The sequence below is a fragment of the Rana temporaria genome, chromosome 5 (assembly GCF_905171775.1).
Source record: "Rana temporaria chromosome 5, aRanTem1.1, whole genome shotgun sequence".
Taxonomy (NCBI): Eukaryota; Metazoa; Chordata; class Amphibia; order Anura; family Ranidae; genus Rana; species Rana temporaria.
The window spans coordinates 231926938-231954524 of NC_053493.1; the positions used below are offsets into that span (position 1 = coordinate 231926938).

Consider the following 27587-nt stretch of genomic DNA (forward strand, 5'->3'; position numbering starts at 1 on the left):
AGTGACACTCCTTAAGGCTCTGCCATGATGTACCATCTGTATATCTCATTCGACCATACAGCAGATTCAAAGAAGTGAAGTCACATTTCAAGTTTCAGTTCCCCAGTCAACTTTATTTATACAATGCTATATATCGCACAATTTCCTCCCTTTTGTGAGTTGAAATAAAAAAAATAATATAAAAGCACAACTCTAGAACAGTCTAGCACAGGGGTGACCAACCTTTTGAAGAGCCAGGGCCACTTAAGCAGCTTGGTAACTGGTCGCGGGGCAAAATGAGCAGAGCGGGTGGATGGCATGTCCGTGTCTTCTCTGCTATACTCCTTTTTTTTGTGGATCGGATTGGAGGTAGGACACAAGTCGGTTTATGTCTGCTACTACTTAGAGATGAATGGAGGGTCCAATTGGTCGGACCCCCCTTTCACACTGATGCGCTGCGGTTTACCCGCACCACGGGTGCAACGCAGTGTACCCTTGGCTTTCCTGCACTTTGCAATAGACTTCTATTATATTCTGCAGGTTTGGTGCACTTTCAGACAGCTCACCAAACTCGCAGGTAATAACAGAAGTCTATGGCTCAGTGCAGGTAACCCACAGGTAAACTGCTCTGCACCTGTAAATCAGTTTAAAAGCAGCCCAGTAACCACTGCAGAACAGAGATACCCATATATACACTGTGATTTTAGTAATAAACTGACCTTTAATAACAGTATTCTATTCTATTCCATCCCAGAGCAAGAGGTCGCGGGCCACATCAGAGGGCTCCGCGGGCCACATGTGGCCCCCGGGCCACTGGTTTGGCACCCCTGGTCTAGCACATTGCACACTAAACATTTGCACACTGTTTGTGGTGTTCTGTGCCCCTTTGCCTTATATTACAAACATACATGTATATATTATATATAGATATCCTAACATATAGGGCCAAGGAACACATTTTAAGGTATTATGTCTCAAAGGGCAATGTAATGAAGCATAGTAACTAACAGCACAATATAACCTGTACATAATGACAGAATTAATGATCATGTCAACATACAGAAGTTCAATGAACAGTGCTCGACAACCAAGATCTAATGCAATAAAACATTATGTAATATTAACCTGCTGTGCAGACAATGTAACAAGCTAAAATGACAGAGTTCAAATGAAAAGAAAAAAAATAAGGGCTATTTACCTTGTTAAAAATTCAACCACAGCATCTCCTAAGAATTCCAAGCGCTCATTGTGGTTTATTCTGAAAAGAAAAAGTTCTGTTATTTGTGGATACAAAGTAAACAAAGCAACCCAGTGTCGCTGTTTTTTAAAAGCTCTACATACACAGAATAAGAAAAAAAAGTATATATATATATATATATATATATATATATATATATATATATATATATATATATATATATATATATATATATATATAAATATATATAGTGTGTGTGTGTGTGCGCATTATGAAAGATTCACTAGTAGTGCGATGAACACGCGCATCATTTTTTGAAAGAGAAATGCTTTAGAATACATTTCTTAAGCCAGATGCTGGACACAAAACATCTTATTGATTGTCAAGCCGCGGGTGTATACGAGCGTGGAATTAGTGCAGCACACAGCATGCTTTTTATGGATCTATACTGAAGTGGATATTGGGCTTGAGATAACAACAAAGCTCACAATTTCAATATTTTTAACACAAAGCCAACAAAAGTAGAGTAAAACAGAGCCATTACTTTTCTCTCATAAAGCATTTTTCAGGGGACGAACAGGGCAAATATGCTGTAACGAGATCAGATATTGGCTTTGACAATTCAGGTGGAAAGCTGTGAATGGCAGGTGAGATGACAATGAAGCATTTTGCCTTCAAGTGGAAGAAGCAATGGTACAAGAAGTACGGTATCTAGAAGCTTCCTGCATATGCTGCAGACCAACTGCTGCAGTCATCTATTTTGATTTGCTAATAATTTTAATTTAAAGGGGAAACATAATCAACACAAACTTGCACAGACACATAAAATATGGTCACTTTAAACTACTAGGAAATGTGTAATAAAATGAAATTATTCTTACCGTGAAGGGGCTGGATCATCTTGCCCCAGACGAGACATAATGTTTATCAGCGTATTTATTCCTGTATCCATGCAAAATAAAAGTCATCATAAATGACAGATCAACCAGTCATAAAACTGTGAGCGGAAAGTTCACAGAGAAATGCGTTGAGAATGACTTAAATCAATAGTGCTCAGAAGCCGGCACTCGTAAAAATATAAGAGCATTTTCTCATCATATGCTTGTAAAACTAGATGGCCTGAAATTTATGTTTCAACTCTGCTCCTTTACTACAGTTAACGTGAACAGCAATTAGATCTGTTTAATCCCATCGTTTTATACAATGCTCTTCAAAAGGGTATAAATTACTTGGCCACGGATTGATTTGGGCAAGGGCAACAAAAGCCATAATTACTGCAAGGCCAGATTTTCAACAAACAATTACAGGATCAATGCACTCAAATTCCTTTTTTTTTTTTTTTTTAAAGCATTGCAGTCATGGCCTGATTGAAGACAAAATAGAAAAATAATATCACAAGACAAATAAAAACATCAGGAATATATAACAGATTGTATAAGCTCATTTTACACATTATCCTTAACACTAGACTTTGTTTTCAATGCAGTGTGCACAATCATCCTGTTATTTGCACAACACAGACCTAAAAGACAGTCACATAAATCAGAGGGCATTTCCAATAGTAGATAGGAAGCAACACTTATCTGAGCAGAAACCGTTGAAACAAGCAACCCTTCATATTTGAACAAAAGAGAAAGGCAAAGTGGGCGTGCTGCAGAAACCTGTGACAAATGCTTACCCTGGGAAAAGTAGCCATCAGACAAGGATTCAACCAATTTGATAACTTCCCCTTTAATAAGTTTCAGCTTGGGTCTCTGTTGGTAGTCAACAGACATTAGATTAAGGGTCCTTTCACACGGGATGGATCCGTGATGATTGCTCCATTGATCCCCGCTGAGCCGGCGGATGACAGGGCGGTCCCTGCACACTGTGCAGGAACCGCCCTGTCAGATCTCCGCTCTCCCCTATGGGGGGATCGGATGAACACAGACCGTCTGTCTGTGTTCATCCAATCCGATCCGCAGACAAATGAAAAAATTTAGTTTTCCTCCGTCTGCAGAACCGGAGGATTGCAGACCCGGATGAGATTGGGTGTCAGCGGATGTTCATCCACTGACACCCGCAATCTCTAGGGATCAATGTATGTCCCCTTTTCATCCGTAATCTCAGCAGCCATTTCCCAGAATGCATTAGGTAAAAAAAAAAAAAAAAACTTTTGTCTTTAAAACCACTTTAAGATTTGAAAATGAAAGATAGAAGTTGATTAGTTGCCACTACAGGTGTTCCAGATTCTGGCTGCTGCAGTCTTAAAAAATGCTTCTCAATATCTTTAGCTTTGGTTAAGATCAACAGTTAAAGAGTCACTACCCTGGCAGTAAGTATCCAGTGAGCCAGTGAGAGGCCATTCAGAAAATGGAAGCCAATATTCAGCTTTTTTGCAGTAATGTAAAATGTTGAATCTTTTTACACCTTGGTCATGAAATCTGAACAAAGCCCAAATATCTGTAGTGTTTACTTGCCTCACTCCAAAGCAGTGGTCTCCAAACTGCGGCCCTTTGTTTACCTTCATCTTGCCCTATATCTTGGCATTATTCCTGCCACTGACACCAACAATGGGGCAAAATTCCTGCCACTGACACCAACAATGGCACATTATTCCTTCTGCATTGTTTACCCTAAAGTCTGAAGGAAAGTAAACTGGTCCTTTCTTTAGAAAGCTTTGAGATCCCTGTTCTAAAGCTTAGTACACACTAATAGTTTTATTTTTCGTTTAACCCAGCGGGCTGAAAAAAACCTGACAGTTTAGGTCAGAGCCCCGCCAGAACACTGTTGTCAGCGCTCTCTGGCTGAGAGTGTTGATCGGGAGCCAGTTGGCAGACCTATTTCAGCTGGATGTGCACCTCGCGTTACAAATGTTTAGGACAATATGTGCCCAGGGAAAAATGTCTGGAACACAGACTTCAGGCTAAACACCCAGGGTACATTGGTTCTAATTAGGATGTGCCTAAGCTGGCATTGGCTATCCTAAAAGTAACGTATTCTTGTTTGGAATTGTCTTTCAGCACATCTGTGTTTCTTAAAAGAGGATGACTATACAGTCCAGGCAATGTGCACTTTTTTAGAGATTGAAATCAGAACATGAATCACATCTGGTAACTGTCAAATCAAACCACATTTGACAATGTACTGTTTAGTTAATAACTAGTAAGTAGTAAATTAAGTAATAACTAATTGTCTAAACAGTCTTTTACTATCTAGAGAAAAAAATAAAGATAAAGTCCTTTAAGTCAAGGCTCACCAGTATTTTTTTCTCTTCTAATAACTAGCAAGTAGTTTAATTACTAATAAAAAAACTGTCTATATAGCATTTTTTTTTACAGTATTACATTTCTGATTAGACAAAATGCACATACTTTGTCCCATCTTTCAAGGTGCCCTGTAACGCCAGCAGTGTCAGAAAGGACCCCTCCTAGCCGTCACCACAGGTACCATGGAGATGGCTGCTTTGCTAGCGAGAGCCTGTTTCTGGTACACAGCATTTGCCCAAGCCTAGCACCAACACAAGGGAGGTGAGGCCGATAGACTGTACTATGATCCATCTGGTACTAAATACTGTTAAAAAAAAATAAGTATTACATTTCCTTTAATGCTCAGAAAGAAAGGCAGTATTTTAAGCCATGGTTTACCAGAAACATGGCTCTATTTCTTGAGTACTGAAGGATGACTTCCCGAGAGTCCAGGGGCTTTTATCAAATTCATCTTTTTTGCAGAATCAATTTATATCAATTATTGGTCCTTTGTTTGTAGCGTTCTTGTTTGTTACTCAGTGCAAATTAAAATATCAATTATAATTATGTAAAATGTTCATAAATGTAAGTATTAATTGAAAGATGTATTTTGCCTAAGTGCATCCTTTTATCTTTGTCACTGCTTTTAAGGGGGGAATGATGGTGAGGAGATAGGTAGATTAATGGGTGGTGCAGGAGACCATAGTTTGTAGTACAAGGTTAAAAATTAAGCAGGTTCAGTTTTCACGCTGCATAGATAATGGTAAATGGGATGGATAGAGGATCATATTAAAAATTCACCCAAAATATATTTAAACACAACCTTCTTTTGCAGTGATTTAGGAACATGTTAACATATTCAGGGTCTAAAGCAAGCCATTGATTATGCAACATTCTTTCCTTCAACCACTTCAACCACAGCTTGAGGAAAAGAAAATTGCTTAATTTCACCATCAACACAATCAGCGTTGACCCTGCTAACAGAATACAATGTCCACTGCTGGTGGCTGTAGTCGCTGGCAGTGATCACACAAGAAAAACCCAACAGGCTGGTTGTACTGAATTCAACAGCCACACTACTGGGACACATCTAAGGACAGCTATAACTAGATAGACAAGAGACACATTAATTAAATATGTCCACAGATTTCAGCACAATATCTGAACCAATTTCAGAAGCACAGAACAAAAAAATAGCTAAGAAATCTGCTTATTGATTTACTGAGCAGTAAAAATGCAGAAAACAAGGCCACATATGATCTATGCAGTGAGGAAATTTTACTAAAATGTTTGTAGGTGAAATACTAGCATTGGTTGCACTCTTTTTGCATAGCTACCATATAAGGCTTTCAAGTAGGGATGAGATCAGTCATGTTCGGGTGCTAGCCTGAACCCACTCAAGCCATCACACTTTGGATCGTGTATACACACGGCTGTGGGGAATGCCTCAGACATTAAAGATTGACGGTCCACAGTGACAGCTTCCAGGCGGGATAGCTTGGGTGGGTTTAGACTAGTATCTAAACATGCCTGAGGTCATCCCTACTTGCTACGCTAACAAACATACAAATGCAGCTTAAAGTATTAGTTCACCTTTGGGAACATATTACATGTTTCACTAATTTTTAGGGTGGAACATATAACATGTTCACAATGCTGCAGCAGCTGCCCGATTCCCCCATGCCTGTGACAGCAGTATGACGAGAAGTTCCCCATACTAGCTATCAGTTTTTGAAATCAGCGTCGCCATGTGGGGCTCCGCCCACACAACCATGTCATTCATTCACAGGGTTCTGTGAATGAATGAACTACAAGTACTGACATCCTTTGTGGATGACAGCTTGTAGTTCTCAGTGAACTACCACGGCACTCACTGATTGTTCCTGTCAATGTATCTGTGTGCCCATACAGAATGTACAGGCACACAGATAAACTGACATGTCTGCAGGAGATCTGCTGATTGCAATGCTTTAAAGCAGTAGACATCAACCCTGTCCTCAGGGGCCATTAACAGGCCAGGTTTTATGCATTACCTTGGGGAAATGCAGACTAGAATACTGCAATCACTGAGCAACAAATGATATCACATGTGATGTATTTCAGTTATCTTGCAAACCTGGCCTGTTAGTGGGCCCTGAGGGCAGGGTTGTTGACCAATTCTTTAAAGGCTGCCAAAACTGGGCACTTTTTAAAGTGAACTTATCCTAGTTTAAAAGTATAGAGAAATTACACACAAGTGTAAACAGGCATTTGAAGAACAGAATGAATACTGGTTTGCTTGTTTTTAAATCTAATATATAAGGGCCAAAAAAAAATCAAGGATCTCAAGGCCTTTTAAGAATCAAATATATTTTGGATTAATGGGAAATCAAATCTGATTTCCTGTTTAGCAGCCCTAAATGCAATACTCCCAGCTGACAGGTTCATGTTCCATTTTGCCTAAAATGAAACTAATACAGAAAGTGTATGTGTATATATATATATATATATATATATATACACACACATACACACATACATACATACATACATATATATATATATCTCTATATAAAAATTGGAGATGCTACTGCCAAATTAAAGCCATATTTAAAGCCATAGATACTGACCTGAAACAAGTACAGTATGTGGATATCCGCTACCAGGACTCTGCCTGATAAGCACGTACTTGTTTGGGTCAGTAACACACAAAGTAAAGCTATTTTTTTTAAAACATTACAAAGCATTTTCAGTATGTGGATATTTTTATTACATCTAAATCATTTTAAAGAGGTCATTGTTGCTTAAAAATACATTTTTGACAAGATACATGCATCCTAACAATTGCTTTCCTGAAGCGATAAATGCACCACTAGGAACTTAAGTACCTGACAACTCAAGTTGTGTCAGATGCTTGTGTTTCCCCCACTGCATGCTGTGATCCCAACCAGCTAGCTGCTATAGGGATATAATGATTACTAGCACCCCAGTGAAAAAGCCTCAGCACACAATGGTTAGATTGCAGGCTTCTGACACACCCGGACGTGTTGAATGCTGAATATACTAGCAGGGCTTCTAGCTTTTCAGGAAATTAAAGTATAATAAATGTAAAAAATACTGTTAAAATACATTTATCTCAATGACAGAACTCTTTAAGTATAAAAGATACAGCCTCCTATGTGGACAAAGCCAAGATTTATAAGAATCCAATCTACTAAGAACAATAAACAAGGGGCATAACCTTCACCATCAGTACCACGATATGAAGGAGAGACAAACTGAGTTCTACACGCTTACTATAAATAATCAACAAACGTACCTTTTTTACGCATGTGCATGTAATGAACTTTTCTATCCCCGTATTTTGGCTGCCTAATTCCACAGTTGGAAAGAGAGTTGCGAGCATGGTCAGGGTTCATCCCAAAGTTTAAATGGTGGCTTGGGTGAGTCATAGCAAGCTAAAATAGAAAATAATAAAAACACATTAATATACATAGAAACATCTGTGGAAAGAAACAATAATATATATATATATATATATATATATATATATATATATATATATATATATACATATATATATTATATATATATATTATATATATATATATATATATATATATATATATATATATATATATATATATATATATATATATATATATATATATATATATATATATATATACACATACAGAGCTTTTTTTCTCAGAAAATAGGTGAAGGAACTCAACAACGACACGTTCAGATTTCACAAACAGTAGAAGGGTCTTAAAGGGGCATTAAATACCAGAATTGCATTACATACAGAGTGCAGAGTTCAGGGGGGTTACACACAGAGTGCAGAGCTGTCACTTGTAAATACAGAAACCAGACTTCTGTGTTTACAAGTGATTGTGGTGAGCCGGCACCAAAGGGTCTGAGCTAGAGGTGGTGGAACTGAGTTCCCCCAAGTTCCCCCTGAAAAAAAGCCCTGTATATATATATATATATATATATATATATATAGGCAAAGAGCATTATCTTTTGTTATGGGTAAAGTTCCACTTCAAACAGGGACTAAGTTGATGTTGCCATACATTATCAGTCACAGATGAATATAAGGTGACTTATCTGCCCTCAAAGAGAGAAACACACTGGAAAGTTTAAATATGAAGAAAACCTGTACTAAACGTTTTGTACTAGTTTATTAATAGGTTTCAATAAACAATTGCAACCTATATTTAATTTTTTTACCATACAACTATAGATAACAAGCTACTAGAAAAATACACTGATCCTACATGACGGCAATAAAAAAAACTGAAAAAAAGGTCTATAGCACACAAATAAGCACATCCATGGTCTCATTTATTGTCAAACCTACCCTAGAAATATGAATATTTACTCAAAATCATGTAGATGACTTATATACTAATTATGAGGCCCATATAGCTTAATTTGTTCTCATATTCAAGTGTTCAGTAGACATAGCAAAGGTGGATACACATTTATAAACTGTATTACTCATTTTACAATTTATTTATTTTTTACTATTTTCTTATGTTGACTGCCCAGGTCAAATAATGTTTTTTTTTTTTGCAAGCTGTGTCAGGCCAAGACAAAATGTATGCCTGAAACAGAAGCTGACTGCCTGCAATTTGAACAACAATTATGGATACAAATGTCAAGAAGCACAGTTCCCTTCCATTTGTAAATAAAATGTTAAGAGCCAGTTCACACAGGCGCGATTCGTCAGGCGACTTAGCCGCCTGACAAATCACGCTCCGTTCTGTACAATGGCACCGTTCTAATAGGAGCTACTCTGACTTAGAAAAGGGTTCCTGTACTACTTTGGGATGACTTCAGGGCGACTTGCATTAACTTCAATACAGAAGTCATTTTGCAAGTCGCCTCTGAAGTTGTGGGCAGATCGCCTTGCCGTGTCGCTCTGCAAGTCGTGCTGCTCCTGTGTGAACCGGCTCTTACGTACATTTGTTGTATTAATTGTATCACAGGCTGCTGAAGCTGAACTTGGTATCATCTCCCTGTGGGAGACCAAATATAGTGAATGCAGGGTCCTGTGTTTAGTAACACTTTAATTACTTCTCTGTGGACATGTTTCTGTTTGTGTTAATCATTTCATATAGTTATTTTATGTGCTACTTGTGCATTTTTGAAAAGGAGGGGTGACAAAACAAAGTAACTGGTCTAGTCATTTTGATCATGGGTAGGTCCTGATTGGTTGTTGTAGACAGAACAGTCAATTCTACAGGCTGTTCTTTGATAGGTAAAGTTATATGTCTATGATATTCTTGTAAGTTACAGAGAACATTGTCTGTAGCAAACCACATTTGTACATTTCTCATATTTTCAGAGATGACTTGAATATTTAATTGTGACCGCTGCATGTGCTACGCTACCAAACATAATATTGTACTGTGCAGAATGCCAAATGTATCGCTTGCTTTTGAGAAATGGTTTAATGAAATTTGGCTTGATTGAATATACCACTTTTAATATGATGCTGGGCCATTTTTAAACTAGCACGCTAATTAAAAATAACTTTGATGAGCCTATGCGCGACAGCAGCTGCCACAATTCTATATTTATTCTCCGACAAGTATTTCACATGAACCAAGACTTCATTTTTTCCCCCTAGTATCTTTCAGAAAACGTGGAAAGAAGATATATAAAAAAAGAGAACAATATGGATTAGACGGAAGAAGGAAAGAATAATTTGAATGCACAAAACTAGTGAACATGTGGAGCCTACTGTCTCAAGTGTCTACAAAGTATGGAATATCTAGCTGGAGGAACACTAATGATTTCACTGCAGCTGTAGCTTGCAAATTATGCATGCAAGGCGCATTATATCCGTTTGTAAAAATAAAGCTAGTATGGCAACGGAAATATGATTTTAGAGAGAAACTATCAGAACGTTCAAGTGCTAAGTTATAGTTTCTATTATATGTACAGAAAAGTCTGATGGTGTGGGCCAATACAATTTCATGCTTACTTTGCTTGACTTTCAAATCCTTAGCTTACAATTAATGGATAAAGCAGCAAAATATTATAGATATGGAGCCATTTTATGACTCCCTATCTTAGGCTGTATCTGTGCTATAAACCAGAAGTTTTGGATGCACAGGTAGCCACGAGGCAAAAAGAAAGAATTTCTACGGCTCTGCCCACAATCCTAAAACTACAGATAAACCCGTACTGGATTTGTGGCAACATGTTTACTAAACCTTCTGCATTAAATTTGTATTTCCTGTTTTACAATACTTTGGTGGAGAGATTTGTGTTCATTTTGCCCACCTCCACTGACAGCCTTCATTTGGATTATTACCTTTTTTTATAAAGATTAACTAAAACCCTGACTTCGCAGCACCACACAAGACAGTCCACTGAATGGATAAACACATGCCGAAGGCTGATGTCAGATGGGCAATTGTGCCACGAAAACTTGTCTGTTCCTATGGACTCACTCCATCACAGGCAGCAAGAGATTGTTCCTATCACTAGTGATCACGATACAGAAGTAGTAGGGCCAGCAACGGAGCAACATTTTTGCTGTCTCAGCTACAGAGGGAGTGATTCCATAAAGATAGACAGACAACATTTTTAGCGATCCTGCCGCTGTCTCGCTTGTGGCAGAATCGCCCATCTGAAATCAGCTCAACTGTCCAACAACCACACCTGATTACGAGTTTTAGATGCTGCAGTGTTGGTACTTTTAAGTTTGGATGTTGTTAATGTTTGAACATAAAGTAGTTATCAGGTTAGTTTTTAAAGTTCCACAATAGGTTATGTTGCTTCATTACAAATTTCTGTAAGAAAATGTGTGTTTATATAGTTCTAGTTTTATAAAAAATTATGCACAATGGTTGGCGTTCTGTGAGCATTTTTTGGTGTGTGTTATTATGCGTCAACGCAGCAAAGTAGCTCATATACCTTTTTTGAGCTTTGTACATTTGGACACCCTTAATAATAAATGGCACCACAAGCATGACACAAGATTATGCAGTGCTATAGTGTGAATGCAGCCTAACACATACAGTATACACACAAATCTGACATAAAAAAAAAAAAAAAAAGAATAAAAGGGACTGCTCTGCATAGGGAGGAGACAACAAGGATTTGACATGTGCCTTTTTTAATTCTCTATCTTTTACATTTTTGGGGTACATAGCTCATTTGCTACTTGCCTACCACGCTAATTACTTTCCATGTGATCACTTGTACCTGTCTTCCCGTAGGCTTGTACCTTTTTTTATTTTTAAAAAATTTTTATCCAAGTTTTATCCCTGTTCTATTCTTTGTACTGCCACTATGCCTATTAAAGGCTTTTTATTGGGATTAACCGCACTATGTGTAGTTATGTTTTCCTTTGCATGATCCTGTGACTGGCTGATCTGCCTTTGGCTTTCATCTATGAGTCTCTTCCACACTAATTTCCTTACCATTGGATTAAACTGGCTCCTGACGATTGAAGGTCTGCATATCAAAAGGCGCTTCCATTGATCTCGTCGCTGTCCTGGAGTTCGTGAAGGTCTGATTGACACACCGTCGCTGACGAGTGTGTCCACGTCAGTTGGTAAGAGTACTCTATCCTACATTCATTTTTCGTATATTATTGTGGATTGCTGATGAGACCTGTATTGGCTGTGCAAGCGGCTTGATTCCTGTATCTGAGAGAGACATACCTCACAGGGTGTCTGCCATCCAGTCTTCCCCCAAGGAACTTCAGTTTTTCCATTTCTTTGGACTCATTGTATTTGCACCTTTATTCATTTATTATTATCATTTGTTTGCTGTGTTTTTACACTTGCAAATCACTTTGGAACTTTGTCACCACGTGGCTACATGCCTCTTTAGGCCTCTAGACACATTTGCTAATGTGCTATACTCATACTATCACCTGTGAGTGTGATTCACCTATACACTTTGTTTTACTTACATTGAAATCCCCTACAGTGGTTTCTTGAGGTATTGCATCCATTTGTATCATCATCTTGTGTCATTTTTTGCATGACATGGGCTGACGCCATTCAACACAGGATTCTTTACATGATATGTGCGTTTCTTGATCTTTCACGTTGTTTAATTCACTTTAGATAATGTTTAGCGCTGCACTTCTCTGTTCCTACATTTTAAGAAGCTGCTTGGAAACTGGCACAAAGTTGAGCTTTAACCACTTAAGCCCCGGACCATTTGGCAGCTAAATGCCCAGGCCAGGTTTTGCGATTCGGCACTGCGTCGCTTTAACAGACAATTGCGCGGTCGTGCGACGTGGCTCCCAAACAAAATTGGCATCCTTTTTTCCCCACAAATAGAGCTTTCTTTTGGTGGTGTCTGATCACCTCTGCGGTTTTTATTTTTTGCGCTATAAACAAAAATAGAGCGACAATTTTGAAAAAAATTCAATATTTTTTACTTTTTGCTATAATAAATATCCCCCAAAAACATATATAGTTGTAATTTGGGAGTTAACCACAGGGGGCGCTGTAGGAGTTAGGGTTCACCTAGTGTGTGTTTACAACTGTAGGAGGGTGTGGCTGTAGGACTGATGTCATCGATCGAGTCTCCCTTATAAAAAGGATCACTCGATCGATACGCCGCCACAGTGAAGCACAAGGAAGCCGTGTTTACATACGGCTTTCCCCGTTCTTCAGCCCCGGGGAGCGATCGCGACGGAGTGGCTATAAACGAATAGCCGCGCCATCATCCCGGATCGCTCCCCGAGGGAATCCGCCCGCCGCGGGGGGGGGGTCCCGATCGGACCCCCCACCCGCTAGAAGGCAGGGGCGTATATATACGCCCATCTGCCTGTCCGTGCCATTTTGCGGACGTATATAGTCGTGCGGCGGGCGTTAAGGGGTTAAATGGGCTTTCCATCCCGCACATTTCTACCTTTTAGACTGCCCCAGACTGGTCTTAATTTGTTCTAGCCCTGCTGAGCTTCACTTTTCCCACCCTGAATTCTATTTGTCACAGTGACAGCCTTAGTTGGATTCAACGTCATGGTTGCTACGATACATGTGGATGCAAAGCGTCATGCATTTCCATGGTGTGTGCTGTGAAACAGCAACCAAACAATGACAATGTATAGTCTACATGATGTATGGAAGGGGTGTGGAGGGAATTAGAGCACTAGCGGCCATTGTTAATGTGGGCAGAACCGGCAGGGATGGAGCGGGCATTGCTGGGCTGGAGATTTGAGAAATCTGGTAATGACCCAGGAACAAAACTAAAATTCTATCAAATTCCTAGGCAGATAGAGAATGAGCTTGAGTGGCAGTGTGTCTCAGAGAAGGGGGGGCATTCCCTGCAAGAGTGGGTGAAAGCAGGGGAGGGTGGCATGAAGGTAAGCAGTGAGAACAGGGGGAAAGCAGCATTCACAAGTTGGGTGAGAGAGGGGTACAAGCACAGTAGTGAATGGGGGAGTGTTGGTGTTTCATTTGTGGTAGTGATGAGGACGTGGGACGAAAGTTGGGCTAGATCTTCATATATTTTGTTTTAATACTGTGCATCAAAATAGCACACTGTTTTAATGACTATATTGTGTTACAATAATAATAAAAGGTTGACATATGCTTTGAGTACGACTGCATGATACTAACTACAAGCAGCACAAAAATCCACTCATCAGGAGTGACATTTTGGCATTGTAGTGAACAGACAGCCCCTGTCATCTCATCACAAACAGGCAGATTGCACAGGGTTTGGCTTTCTACTCCCCTTACCAACCTCAATGGTGTCACTAAGGTCCTCCTGGACTGCACCTCTGTAGAGACCTTCTCAATTTCTTGCCACTCAGGTTGTAGGATCTGGTCAACCCAGCCTCATCTACATCTCATTACAGGGAATGGCTCCAAGTAGCTGGGGCCACACTAGGCTCCTGGAAGGCTAGGCACCCTGTCTGCATTATAAACCCCAGCAAAAAGTGAAGTCATGGCCGCAATCAAACAGAATGTGCACTGCACCCGCAGACTGGTGAGTGCTGTATACTTTTATCTGAACAGTATAACTTTGTAAAGGCTGAAAAGGAACCAGGGATACCAGTGCATTAATAGGGAGTCAAGCAGTCTGGGCAGGGAGTGGAACACCCTGAGCAGCAGTGTATTGGCAGGGAGTGAATCTGTGTGACACAGCACTTTGGGAAACCTTGGGTCCTGCTATTCATGTAGTTGTTACTTTGACACGTGCCACCTACCTAAACATTGTTGGCGACCACGTACTTCATGGAAACTGTATTCCCAGATGACAGTGGCCTCTTTCTGCAGGAAAATGTGTTCTACCACACTGCAAAAATGGTTCAAGAATGATTTGAGGAACACAACTAGGAGTCTAAGGTTTCATGCACACTGAAGCTAAAAAAAGCTATAAAAAACGCCAGTAGCTCTGCAGGGAGCATTTCAACGTTTTTTAGCAATAGCTTTAATCAGCGTTTTTCAGTGTAGCTTTTTTTCAATGGATAAAAACACGCAAAACAACGCTGGTGCCAGCGGTTTTTAGTGTTTATGGGCGTTTGAGTGTTTTTCTGCGGTTTTCATTTTTTAGCGTTTTTTCCCGCTGAAAAACGGCACTTTGAACGAAAATTTCGGGCGTTCAGGAAAAAGCCAATAAACTCCAAAGTTCATTAACACTAAAAAACGCCCAGGTATGCATGGGCACATAGGCTAACATAGAGTTCAGTTTATGGGCTTTAAAAAAAAAAAAAGCCAAAACGCCAATAAACTATTGAATAGCAATTAATGGTCAGAGGCAATATGGCACCTCTTGAATGCAACACAGTGCCCTGCAAATGGGGCAGTTGCTATGCAGGGGATCATTTTTGCAGCGGCCTTGAAGCAAGGCATCATGGTCAAGGCATGTGTACACCCATCAATTTTCTTTGCAGCTTAAGAGGGGGGCAGTAAAAACATGTTTTTAATGTCCCTGAACCGCAAATGTAAATGGGCCCTAACTTAGCATTTATATTACTAATATTATACAGTATACACACACACTCAATCAAAATTTGGAAATCTGTTGGACGTTTAAATAATGCATACCAAAGTGACAATGTATATTTCTTGGTGGACTTGGCATACAAATCTTCAGCGGCTGTTCAAGCCTCCTACAGCTGTTTCAACATTGTTTTATTTCTAAGGATTAACACTTATCAGAAGTGGGGGATCTTGCAAATAGGAATGAATGTAAGGATGGAATAAACCAGCTCAGCTGTCCTGAGGCTCTCATCCCTCTAGTGCCAGGCACAGCTCTTATCAGATGCTCCTAATCTGCACATATCTGTTCCTTTGATTTACTTTATGTTGTTACATGAGTAACTTGGGCTTTTAAATAAAAGCTGTAAAATGTTTCTTCTGTTTTTCTTTAATATTTGCATACTGTGCATATTAGGAATTTGTTTTAGACTGCATATTGAGTTTGTTGAACAACAGCTTAGAGAGCGGGGGTGAACTTGTCATGACAAATCAAATGTTCTGCAGAGTAATAAAGCTGCAAGTTCTTGACTCTTTGTATCACAAGAGAAATAAAGAATCATTTTTGGAAATCCAGACAACACAAATTCAGTTTACAAACACATATACAATTATCTAAAAGGTGTACATGCACGTAATAGTGAATGCATATGGTATGCTTTTATTTACAAAGCAGAAACTGTCATAAGGCTGGTAAACATGAGCAGAATATCAGTTAGTTCACGCGGCCCATGTTTACCGCTCCTCGTCTGACAGAAGCAGATCTCTCAACTGGGTTCTGTCAAACCAGCATCTGACAGCACTTGCAGCCAATGGTTGCGAGCATGCATCAGTGTGTTCTAGCGTGGGGGAGGGGCAGCCCCCATGTCAGAACACAATAGCACAGTGGGGAGACTGCCACACCAACATCAGATGTGTTAGTACGGCGATCTCTCAGTTTTTTAAGTTCAGTTCGCTGGGTTGAACTAAAGCAAAACATTGTGTGTGTACCTAGCTATAAGACATAAAAAGCCACTTCATTCTTGCTGAAACGGACTTACTGTACTGCTGAGCACACAGACACTAATTTTTTTTCATCTGGCTCAACTAATATTAAGAATGGTCAAACAAATGTAAGAAAACATCTTCTGAACACACCATAAAATTATTTTTACCTGGCTTTATCGAATGACACGCCCTAGGTTTTGATAGGCCTGTTGACTACGTTTTTGTTTCTCCTTTCACTGCTTGTTACTAACTGAAAATTCAGCAGAGGTGGCTTTTAGCTGGCACTTTGCTTGCATCTGTCTTTTTATTTTTTAACAGGGGCTTTAGGAGGGGACTGCAGGGTTGTCTACTGACTATGGACCCTGGTTTCTGAGAGGGCTCTATTATTTGGGAGGTGTGTGGCTGGGGGACCCTTGGAGTGGTTTTGCTTCAGATCCATGGCCCATGTCTCTCCAAAACCTAGGATCTGGATACAGATTTGGGGCCTCTGTGCCCAAACCAGCAATGACTGCTTCACTCCCCCTCAGACTCAGAATATATGTTAATATAATCAGTTCAAAATAACCTGATGCTGGGGTCTCCTGCTATAAACTATTAAGGTGTCTTTCTCTCATGGTATAATTCCCCACTGTGTGCCTCCTGGGTGTGAATTCCCATTGTTAATTGAGTCACCAATTGATTCTGTCTGCCTGCCAGCATTGTGTCCACTTCGCCTTGTTACCAAACTATTGTGGGATGTTATATGTTTAGATTACTGTTTATGTTGGCTGTTCATTAGATGTACTGCTATTACTGTTTACAGTTTTCATTGTTTAGGATAATGTGATCAAGCCCTTACCTGATTTTGTGTGGTATATATTCTGTGTAAATTTACAATAAAGTCAGTTCCAGTTTGCACCTAAGCTAGTGTCATCTAGTTCTTGGGTTCTATGCTCAGCTATAATACCTGGTTCCTGCGTGGATAAAGCTGTATCTTGGAGGAAGCACCTAGGCTGGGTGCTAGGTGGTCTGTCACACTGCCCATTAGGTGATCCTGGAAAACCCATTCTTGTCAAGAAGGTCTATGCCACCTCTAACTAATAAACTGTACTTTTATTTTCTCTGTTAGCTCATCCAAAATAGGTATTACCTTTTGTATTACTTGGTCTTCCCTTTTATTAGATTGAAAACTCTAAAGAGCAGGACCCTCTGATCCCTCTTGCATTGCAACTGTGTTGTGTCCCTCCATTCACTGCACAAACTCTTAGTGATAAATAAATCCTGCATTAAAATAATAATTATAATGAACTGTGTTCCTTAACGAATAAAAAAATAATTTTATTCGCTGCCTGGTGTCACCAAATCTTTGCAAGCAAAGCATATCAGCTGTCTCCTGTGCCAAGTGAGCATGCACACTGCTCGACCCATTAAAGTGGTTGTACAGGCCTAAGATTTTTTTTACCTAATGCATTATATGCCTCTATGCATCCCTCCCAGCCTCCCCTCCCCCTACCGTACATGCCTGAGCCACATCGCGATCTAGCGTTGTGCTTGAGAGCAGTGGTATTTTTTGCTCTATCCCTCCTCATAGGGCAGATCACTAGTAGTGGGAGCCATTGGCTCCAGCTGCTGTCAATTAAACTCTGTCATGAGGGAGAGGGGGGTCAGAAGAAGACTATGGGGCTTGGGAGCGAGCTTGCACAAGTGCCTTCCTATTGGGGCACTGAATGAAGAGTAGGAACCAGGAGTGCTGTGGGGGAAACTGAGAAGAGGAAGATCAGGGCCCGGAAGAAGAAAACTATGACATGTTGTTATTTAACCACTTGCCCACCGCCCAAAGTCAAAATACGTCATGTTTTTAAAGATGGATATCTTGGTAACGTCAGCAGCTGCTGCCACAACCGAGATATCCATCTCTTCAGTGGGCGGTTCTGTTAATGATAACGGCGGTCTCCGCGTCGGATTCGCCGCAAGATCGCCGTTATCGGTGGCGGGAGAGGGCCCCCCACCTCCCGCCGCTCTCCGCCGCTTACCGGAGCCGTCGGTAGCGGCGGAGGCGATCGGGTCTGTTCGGCAGCTGTGTGGGGATGCGAGTGAGGGAAAAATCGCCCCCACCCATCCCCATAGCTCTGCTGGGCGGAAGTGACGTCAAAACGTCAGTCCCGCCCAGCGTCTTAAAGAAACATTTTTTTTTTTGTCATTTGAAAAAATGACAGTTTACATTTTTTTTTCTTTTTTTGCATTGAAGTCTAAATATGAGATCTGAGGTCTTTTTGACCCCAGATCTCATATTTAAGATGACCTGTCATGCTTTTTTTTATTACAAGGGATGTTTACATTCCTTGTAATAGGAATACAAGTGATCAATTTTTTTATTTTTTTATTTCAGTGTAAAAAATTATAAACTAAATAAAAATAAATAAGAAAACAAAACAAAAAAATTTAAAGCGCCCCGTCCCGACGAGCTCGCGCACAGAAGCGAATGCATATGCGAGTAGCACCCGCATATGAAAACTGTGTTCAAACCACACAAGTGAGGTATCACCGCGATCGTTAGAGCGAGAGCAATAATTCTAGCCCTAGACCTCCTCTGTAACTCAAAAATGCAACTTGTAGAAATTTTTAAACGTCGCCTATCGAGATTTTTAAGGGTAAAAGTTTAACGCCATGTCACGAGCGGGCCCAATTTTTAAGCGTGACATGTTGGGTATCATTTTACTCGGCGTAACATTATCTTTCACAATATATAAAAAATTGGCCAAAATGTATTGTTGTCTTATTTTTTAATTCAAAAAAGTGATTTTTTTCCAAAAAAAAGTGCGGTTGTAAAACCACTGCGCAAATAGGGTGTGACAAGTATTGCGACGACTGCCATTTTATTCTCTAGGGTGTTAGAAAAATATATATATAATGTTTGGGGGTTTTAAGTAATTTTCTAGCAAAAAAAACTGTTTTAGTCTCGTAAACACCGAATCTGAAAAACAAGCCCGGTGGGCAAGTGGTTAAAAAAACAAAAAACAAAAACAAAAAAAACAACGCTTTACAAACACAACCATCAGTGCATTGAGAAAAAAAATGGTGCATGGCTGGTTTTATGTGCGTAGCAGTCTTTGATTTTAAATGGACTGCCTTAATGCAATGCATGTTACCACACTGCATACAGGCAGTGCTCATGTTACAAACAAGGTTCTGTAGATTTGTTCTCAAATTTAATTTGTATGCAAGTTGGAATAGGTAAATTTTTAAGTGCAACTCAAGCCAAAAAAATTACTTACGTTTTTTGGATAGCATAGAAAAGGGTTAACATCCCTGTAATGTTTTTTGATGTCTGTGCCCCTGTTCAGGGGTTCAAAATGGACGCATTCCTCTGTAAGGGCTAATAACTGATCCTTCTAGGCAGTAATTTAGTTACTATAACAGTGATGAGTGACAGGCAGGACATTATTTTCTAAGGATGCTGTGGGTACATCTTAGTAGTAAGGAGACTGTCATCTATGCTGCCTGCTGTCATGGTTACCAGAACACCCCCAGTCTGGGGCATCAAAGATCTGCAGTCTGCATCTAAGGTCACTTTTATGTTTCATGTTTGAAGAGGCGAGACTTTGTTTATAGAATATAGCCGTGGTCTTTACAGAAAACTAGGTGGGGCTAAATTATTTAAGGGGCATAGCTTATAACACACAACTGAGAGAATTAGCAGACAGTGTAAATTTAAATAAATTGAAACAAACAGATGCCAAGAACCATTTCTAGGATGCAAGAAAACTGGTTCTGTGTAGTGTCCAAGCAGATTTAACAAATAAGAATTACACAGCATACAGAACAAGAATAGTGTTCCTGTGCATATTCATCATACAGGAGACCTTTAATAATTCTGTCCCACGGCAAGGCAATGCTAAACAGAGCAGTGAGACAGATGGTGGGAATATTTTTTATTTGTTTTATACAAGGTTACAGCCCGAGTCATAAAACCCTCCTTCAACTTCAAGTAGCACTTACAACAGAATGAGACCAAACCCTTACAGCATCTTAGGACTCATGGACACAGATGTATACATTTATGCAGGATTTTGCTTGCAGCGGATGGCAGCAAGTTCCTGCATTAAAAACAGCACTTCAAGTGTTAAAACACTTCTTTCAGTACAGCACCTCCCAGGGGGCGGGTCCCCCGGGTACATCCCACTCTCTGCACATGCAGCCCCAAATCGTAAACAATCAGTACAAACAAAAGGAGGGGTGGGTGCTGTGTCCGTCCATGAACTCAGAGAACTGGATTTTACGGTGAGTACAAAAATCCTATTTTCTCTTTCGTTCATGGACGGACACAGCAGCATTGACCTTAGGGACGTCCCCAAGCAATTTCGAGAGGTGGAAAAAAAACACAGCAAACCAAGCTTCACCCCAAACAAACCAGAGTTACTCACGGAGGAACTTCAACCTTAAACTGCCGCCTGTAAAACCTTGCGGCCAAAGAAGGCATCTGAAGATGCACTCGCATCCACCTTGTAAAATCTTGAGAAGGTGTGGATTGACGACCAGGTCGCTGCCTTACACACCTGTAACACAGACACTTGATGGCGGAAAGCCTAAGAGGCACCAATCGCCCTGGTCGAATGCGCCGTAACCTGAAAGGGAGGCGCCCGCCCCTTTAGGGCATAAGCATGGAGCACGACCTGTCTGATCCACCTAGAAATGGTGGCTGACGACACCGCCAGACCTTTCTTAGGACCAGTTACCGACACGAACAGTGAGTCCGACTTCCGAAACGAAGCCGTAGCAGACAAGTACACCCATAGGGCCCGAACCACGTCCAAGGAATGCAAAGTGGCCTCCTTCGGGTTTTCCGGTCGAGGACATAAGGATGGCAAAACAATGTCCTCTTTAATGTGAAAAGCCAAAACAACCTTTGGAAGGAATGACGGCTGCGGCCGCAGCACCACCTTATCCTTATGAATGAACAAGTAAGGAGCCTTGCAGGACAAGGCCGCCAGTTCAGATACCCGTCTGACCGAGGTAATTGCCACCAGAAAAACCACCTTCAACAAGAGAATCTTCCGAATGTCTTCAAACTGAGCCTCTTGAAGCACCGAAAGGACTAAATTCAAGTCCCATGGAGGCAGTGGAGGGCGCACAGGAGAGGCCACATGCCGAACCCCCTGCACAAACGTACGCACCAGGGAGTGCGTCGCCAAGGGTCGCTGAAAGTAGACAGCTAGTGCCGAAATCTGACTCTTAACCGTACTTAAGGCGAGAGCCTGATCCACTCCACGCTGTAAGAACAGCAGAATCCGGGACATCACGTATGTACGGGGGTGCCATTTCATCTCCTCACACATAGAGATGTAGGCCTTCCACGTTAGATGGTAAATCTTTCGTGAAGTAGACTTCCGTGCTCGCAGCATGGTAGAGACCACCGAGCCCGACAGGCTTCGATCCTTCAGCACCTGGTTCTCAACAGCCACGCCGTTAAAGCCAGCGACTGTAAAGCAGGGTGAAAGATCGGACCCTGCGACAGAAGATCTTCTCTCAGGGGTAGATGGCAAGGAACGTCTGCCACCAGACGCACCAGGTCCGCGTAACAGGGACGGCACGGCCAATCCGGAGCGATCAGGATTGTTGGTATCCCCTCGGCTTCCACTCTGCGCAGCAGGCGGGGAAGAAGCTTCAGAGGAGGGAAGGCATAGATTAGGTGATAGTGACCCCATGGTGCCACCAATGCATCCGACGCGTCCGCCCATGGATCCCTTGACCTGGCCACGAACCGTGACACCTTCCGATTGAGACGGGACGCCAGAAGGTCCACGTCTGGAGTGCCCCATTTTTGGCACAGCCTCTGAAACACCTCCGGGTGTAGCGACTATTCTCCTTGGTCTAGCGTTTGGCGACTTAGGTAGTCGGCTTGCAGTTCAGCACCCCCGGAATGTACACAACCGTCAGAGCCGGAAGGAAGGGGCAGTTCTCCTTAATCACTAGGAAGTATGTTATTCCCCCCCGAACATCCTCCAGGAAGTACTTTGCCATCTCCACCAGGTGGCACAGCCCTATTAACATCAAACATTTTGACCCAGGTCAGCATTCCAGCAACAGCTGGCCTTTTGAAGCTCTGGTTGCAGACAAGGCAATTAGGCATTTTAATCTTCCCATCACCAGGCTCTCCTATTTCCTTACCCCACCGCCAGGGGGTATGTGTGAATCCCTTTTACAAAAGAAGATTCTGATAAGCACTCTTCTGTTACACACACCATGCTAGGTAATCCTGCTTGACTGCTATCACAAGACTACCCCTAGCAGTATCTGGCTTAGGTGCAACCAGGTTTCAACAGTCCAGAAACATCTGATATTAGAAAACCATGTTGTGCCTTCCAACAATGGGACAACACGCTATTCTCAGATTATAATTACTGCTTGGGTACTAATATTCTGTCCACAAACACTAATGAAAGAGACAACCCGAAACATTCTCTACATTGTATTCTCTTTAATAATATTGATGTAAAAAAAAAAAAATACTTCATACTATGAGTCTGCCTTATAATCAATGAGGTGTTAAATACAGTTACATACATCTGACTTACATACCACTCATACAAATGGAGGGAGACAACAGGAAATGAGAGGAAATCTACCCCTAGAAAGGGAAAGTCACTCCTGTAAAAGTTATCATGGAAAAAAGGTGTCTCCACTGAAGCTTTATCACCAATCCTTGTTTCTGCAACAACCCCAAATTTTACACAATCCAATTGTCACAGGGACAGAAAGGGAAATGACATCTGAATAGGGGCACAGACAGCAAAACAAATGTTACAGGGGTGTTAACCCTTCCGTATGTTATCCAAAAAAAATTCTGGGCTGGAGTTGCACTTAAAAAAAAAAATACCTGTTCCAACTTACATACAGTGGGGATCGAACGTTTGGGCACCCCAGGTAAAAGTTTGTATTAATGTGCATAACAAAGCCAAGGAAAGATGGAAAAATCTCCAACAGGCATCAAATTACAGATTAGACATTCTTATAATATGTCAAAAAAAGTTAGATTTTATTTCCATCATTTACACTTTCAAAATTACAGAAAACAAAAAAATGGTGTCTGCAAAAGTTTGGGCACCCTGCAGAGTTAATATCTTGTACTGACCCCTTTGGCAAGTATCACAGCGTGTAAACACGTTTTGTAGCCAGCCAAAAGTCTTTCAATTCTTGTTTGAGGTATCTTTGCCCATTCTTCCTTACAAAAGTCTTCCAGTTCTTTGAGATTTCTGGGCTGTCTGGTCTATCCATAGATTTTCAATTATGTTGAGGTCAGGAGATTGTGAAGGCCATGGCAAAACCTTCAGTTTACGCCTCTTGATGTAATCCCCTGGGGATTTTGAGGTGTGTTTAGGATCATTATCCATTTGTAGAAGCCATACCCTCTAACTTTAGCTTTTTCACAGATGGCATCAAGTTACCATCCAAAATTTGCTGAAATTTTATTGAATCCATTTTTCCTTATACTCGTGAAATATTCCCTGTGCCACTGAATGCAATACAACCCCAAAGCATGATTGATCCACCCCCATGCTTAACAGTTGGACAGAGGTTCTTTTCATTAAATTCTGTGCCCTTTCTTCTCCAAACGTACCTTTGCTCATTCCGGCCAAAAAGTTATATTTTAACCTCATCGGCCCACAGAACTTGTTTCCAAAATGCATCAGGCTTGTCTATATGTTCATTTGCAAAGTTCAAACGCTGATTTTTGTGGTGAGGACGTAGAAGAGGTTTTCTTCTGATGACTCTTCCATGAAGACCATATTTCTACAAGTATCTCTTTATAGTGGAATAGTTTACCACAACTCCAGTGTCTGCCAGATCTTTCTGGAGGGATCGTGCAGTCAAACGTGGGTTTTGAATTGCTTTTCTCACAATCCTGCGAGCTGTTCTGTCTGATATTTTTCTTGGTCTTCCAGATCTTGCTTTAGCTTCCACTGTTCCTGATGACTGCCATTTCTTAATAACATTCCGAATAGAGGATATTGACATCTAAAAACACTTTTCTATCTTCTTAAAGCCTTCTCCAGCTTTGTGGGCGTCAACTATTTTCAGTTTCAGTTTTCTAGACAACTGCTTAGAAGAACCCATGGTGCTGATTGTTGGGGCAAGGTCAGATGAGTCTCGGCATTTAAAACCTTTGAGATTGACATCACCTGGTCTTCCCAGACAATGATTGAGAACAATCCATGACACTGGCAGGTCTCAAAGGGAGCAGTGCATGCTATAAATTCTGCAGGGTGCCCAAACTTTTGCAGACACCATTTTTTTGTTTTCTGTAATTTTGAAAGTGTAAATGATGGAAATAAAATCTAACTTTTTTTGACATATTATAAGAATGTCTAATCTGTAATTTGATGCCTTTTGGAGATTTTTCCATCTTTCCTTGGCTTCATTATGCACATTAATACAAATGTTTACCTGGGGTGCCCAAACTTTCGATCCCCACTGTACAAATTCAACTTAAAGAGGAGTTCCACCCAAATTTGGAACTTCCTCTTATCCCACTCCTCTCCCCCTTACATGCCACATTTGGCATGTAATTTTTTTGGGGGGGGAGTGGGGGCTTCAGGAGTAGGGGACTTCCTGTCCCACTTCCTCCTTCCTGTAGGCGACTAAGCTTAATCGCCTTCAGGAAGGGGCTGCTGTAGGCGATCACCTAGGACACGTGACAGGTCCTAGGCGATCTCCTGGCCAATTACACGGCGCGGCGCCGGGCCGCGCCGCTCGCGCATGCGCAGTGGGTGCCCGGCCGTGAAGCCGAAAGCTGTCACAGCCGGGTGCCCACACTGAGAATGAAGACGCTGGCCGGGGAGGGGGGGTGAGGAGCGGAGCCCCGGCCGGCGCGTCGCTGGAGCAGGTAAGTGTCTGTTTATTAAAAGCCAGCAGCTACACTTTTTGTTGCTGCTGACTTTTAATAAACATACAAATGGCTGGAACTCCCCTTTAAGAACAAACCTACAGACTCTTTCTTGTTTGTAGAAAACAATAAACTGTGCAACAACAAGGGTCCTGTACGTCCTCGAATGCCCGTGCCACAAACTCTATGTTGGGAAGACTAAGCGACAGCTTCGCATTCGATTTGGAGAACATTTGAAAAGTATTAGATTAAAAGATGAAACCCCAGTGGTTAGGATGCATTAAGGTGAAAAAACACGAACCTTAAGGCGCCTTTTACACGGACGGCTGTTTTGCCGCAGCTAAAAGCATGTAAATGTTCTGTAAAATTCAAGGCTCCAGACACTGCGATTAGCTGCATTTGCACATTGCGATTACATGCGGTTACATGCAGCCGCGTTTAGCTGCGGTAGTCATTCCCATAGCAACCCTTTTTATTTTTTTTGATTATGATGTGCTTCCTGTTCTTTTTTTTTTCCCACGCTGCTATCCACAGTTGACACAAAAGACTGCGATTATGTGCATATAGCTGCGCTAAATCGCACCTGGACGCATTCAATTCTATTTTTTCTATTCACACCAAACCGCATGTAATGAAATCACAGCTAAACGCTGTGTGTGAATAGGGCCATAGGAAAGCATTGTGTGCTTTTAGCTGAGGTAGAAAACTAGAAAATCCGCAGCTAAAAGCACCTTTCTATCCGTCCGTGTGAAAGGGGCCTTACAACCCCTTTAAAGGAGTTGTAAAGAATTTTTTTTCCCCCTAATGCAATCTATGCATTAACCACTTAAGCCCTGGACCAATATGCAGCTAAAGGATCAAAGGTGTTTTTACAATTTGGCACTGCGCTGCTTTAACTTGTAATTGCGCGGTCATGCAATGTTGTACCGAAACAAAATTTGCGTCCTTTTCTTCCCACAAATAGAGCTTTCTTTTGATGGTATTTAATTGCCTCTGCGATTTTTATTTTTTGCGATATAAACGGAAAAAGACCGTAAATTTTGAAAAAAAAATATTTTTCTTATAACAAAAAGTAAAAAATATCGAATAAACTAAATTTTAGTCAAACATTTAGGCCAAAATGTATTGAGCCACATGTCTAAAAAAAATCGCAATAAGCGTATATTCATTGGTTTTCGCAAAAGTTATAGCGTCTACAAACTAGGGTACATTTTCTGGAATTTACACAGCTTTTATTTTATGACTGCCTATCTCATTTCTTGAGGTGCTAAAATGGCAGGGCAGTACAAACCCCCCCCCCCAAATGACCCCATTTTGGAAAGTAGACACCAGAGGAAACTGCTGAGAGGCATGTTGAGTCCATTGAATATTTTTTCAATGGAACCGAACCTAAAATAACAAAATAACTAACTGGCTAACCAGTGACACTTATACGGTGATCACTGGTGAAAGGGTTAACTCTAGGGGCAATCAGGGGTTAAAACCTTTATTTATGGGGGTACCTAACGCTATAGAAACCTGGCGGCAAACCTCAAAAAAAAACTAGCTACCTAGCGGCAACAGTGACACTAATACAGCGATCAGAAAACCAATCGCTTAGTGACACTGGCAATAGGGGGTGAAAGGGTTAACTAGGGTGGTGATCAAGGGGTTAAACCTTTATTAGGGGGGGTAGGGGGCTACCCTGGACCTAAAGCTAACTGCCCTAACACTTTTTTCTGTCACAAATCACACTAAATGCAGTGGTCAGAAAATAAATGATCACTGCAATCAGTGACACTGTTACAGGGGACTATGTCAGTGTACTGTTAAGTGCAACTCACAGTTCTGATGTCTTCTCTCCTCAAGCGTCGGTCGAAAAGACCGCCACAAGGAGAGGTGACATCACTTCCCCCTGCCTGTGTTTACACTTACACAGGCAGGGCAGGCAGATGATTCGCTGGGAGCGATCGCGAGGGGGTGGCTAGAAACGAATGGCCGCCCCCTCATCCCGGATCGCTCCCAGACGATTACCGACCGCCGCATGTACCGGGGGGGGGGGTCCCGATCGGACCCCCGACCCACGTCTAGGCAGGGACGTACCAGCACGTGCATCTGCCTGTACGTGCCATTCTGACGACGTATATTTACATGCGGAGGTCGTTAAGTGGTTAAGGTGAAAAAACATCTGATGATGCCGGCCCCCCCGAGCCCCCGTTTTAATTACCCGACCCCTCGAAAGTCCCGCGCTCGGTCCCGAGATCCTCTTCGCTGCTCAGCCTGGCCACTGATTGGCTAGAGCTGATGGATTGAGAGCAGCGCAGCCATTGGCTGGCACTGCTGTCAATCACATCCAGTGTCGCGGCACACCGAGGAGCGGGGCCGAGTGATACAGTGAGTGGCTA

General features: G+C 41.4%; 1 protein-coding gene across 3 annotated transcripts in view; it reads right to left on the reverse strand.

Moving 5' to 3' along the window:
* Nucleotides 1-27587, reverse strand: part of DROSHA (drosha ribonuclease III) — a 478288-nt gene that overhangs the window by 153495 nt on the left and 297206 nt on the right. For all 3 annotated transcript variants that reach the window (XM_040353574.1, XM_040353573.1, XM_040353575.1), the window contains 3 exons: nucleotides 7703-7841; nucleotides 2059-2119; nucleotides 1178-1237 (listed from right to left, as the gene is read on the reverse strand). In XM_040353574.1, the coding sequence (XP_040209508.1) occupies nucleotides 1178-1237; nucleotides 2059-2119; nucleotides 7703-7841 (260 nt within the window). The remainder of the gene's footprint in view (nucleotides 1-1177; nucleotides 1238-2058; nucleotides 2120-7702; nucleotides 7842-27587) is intronic.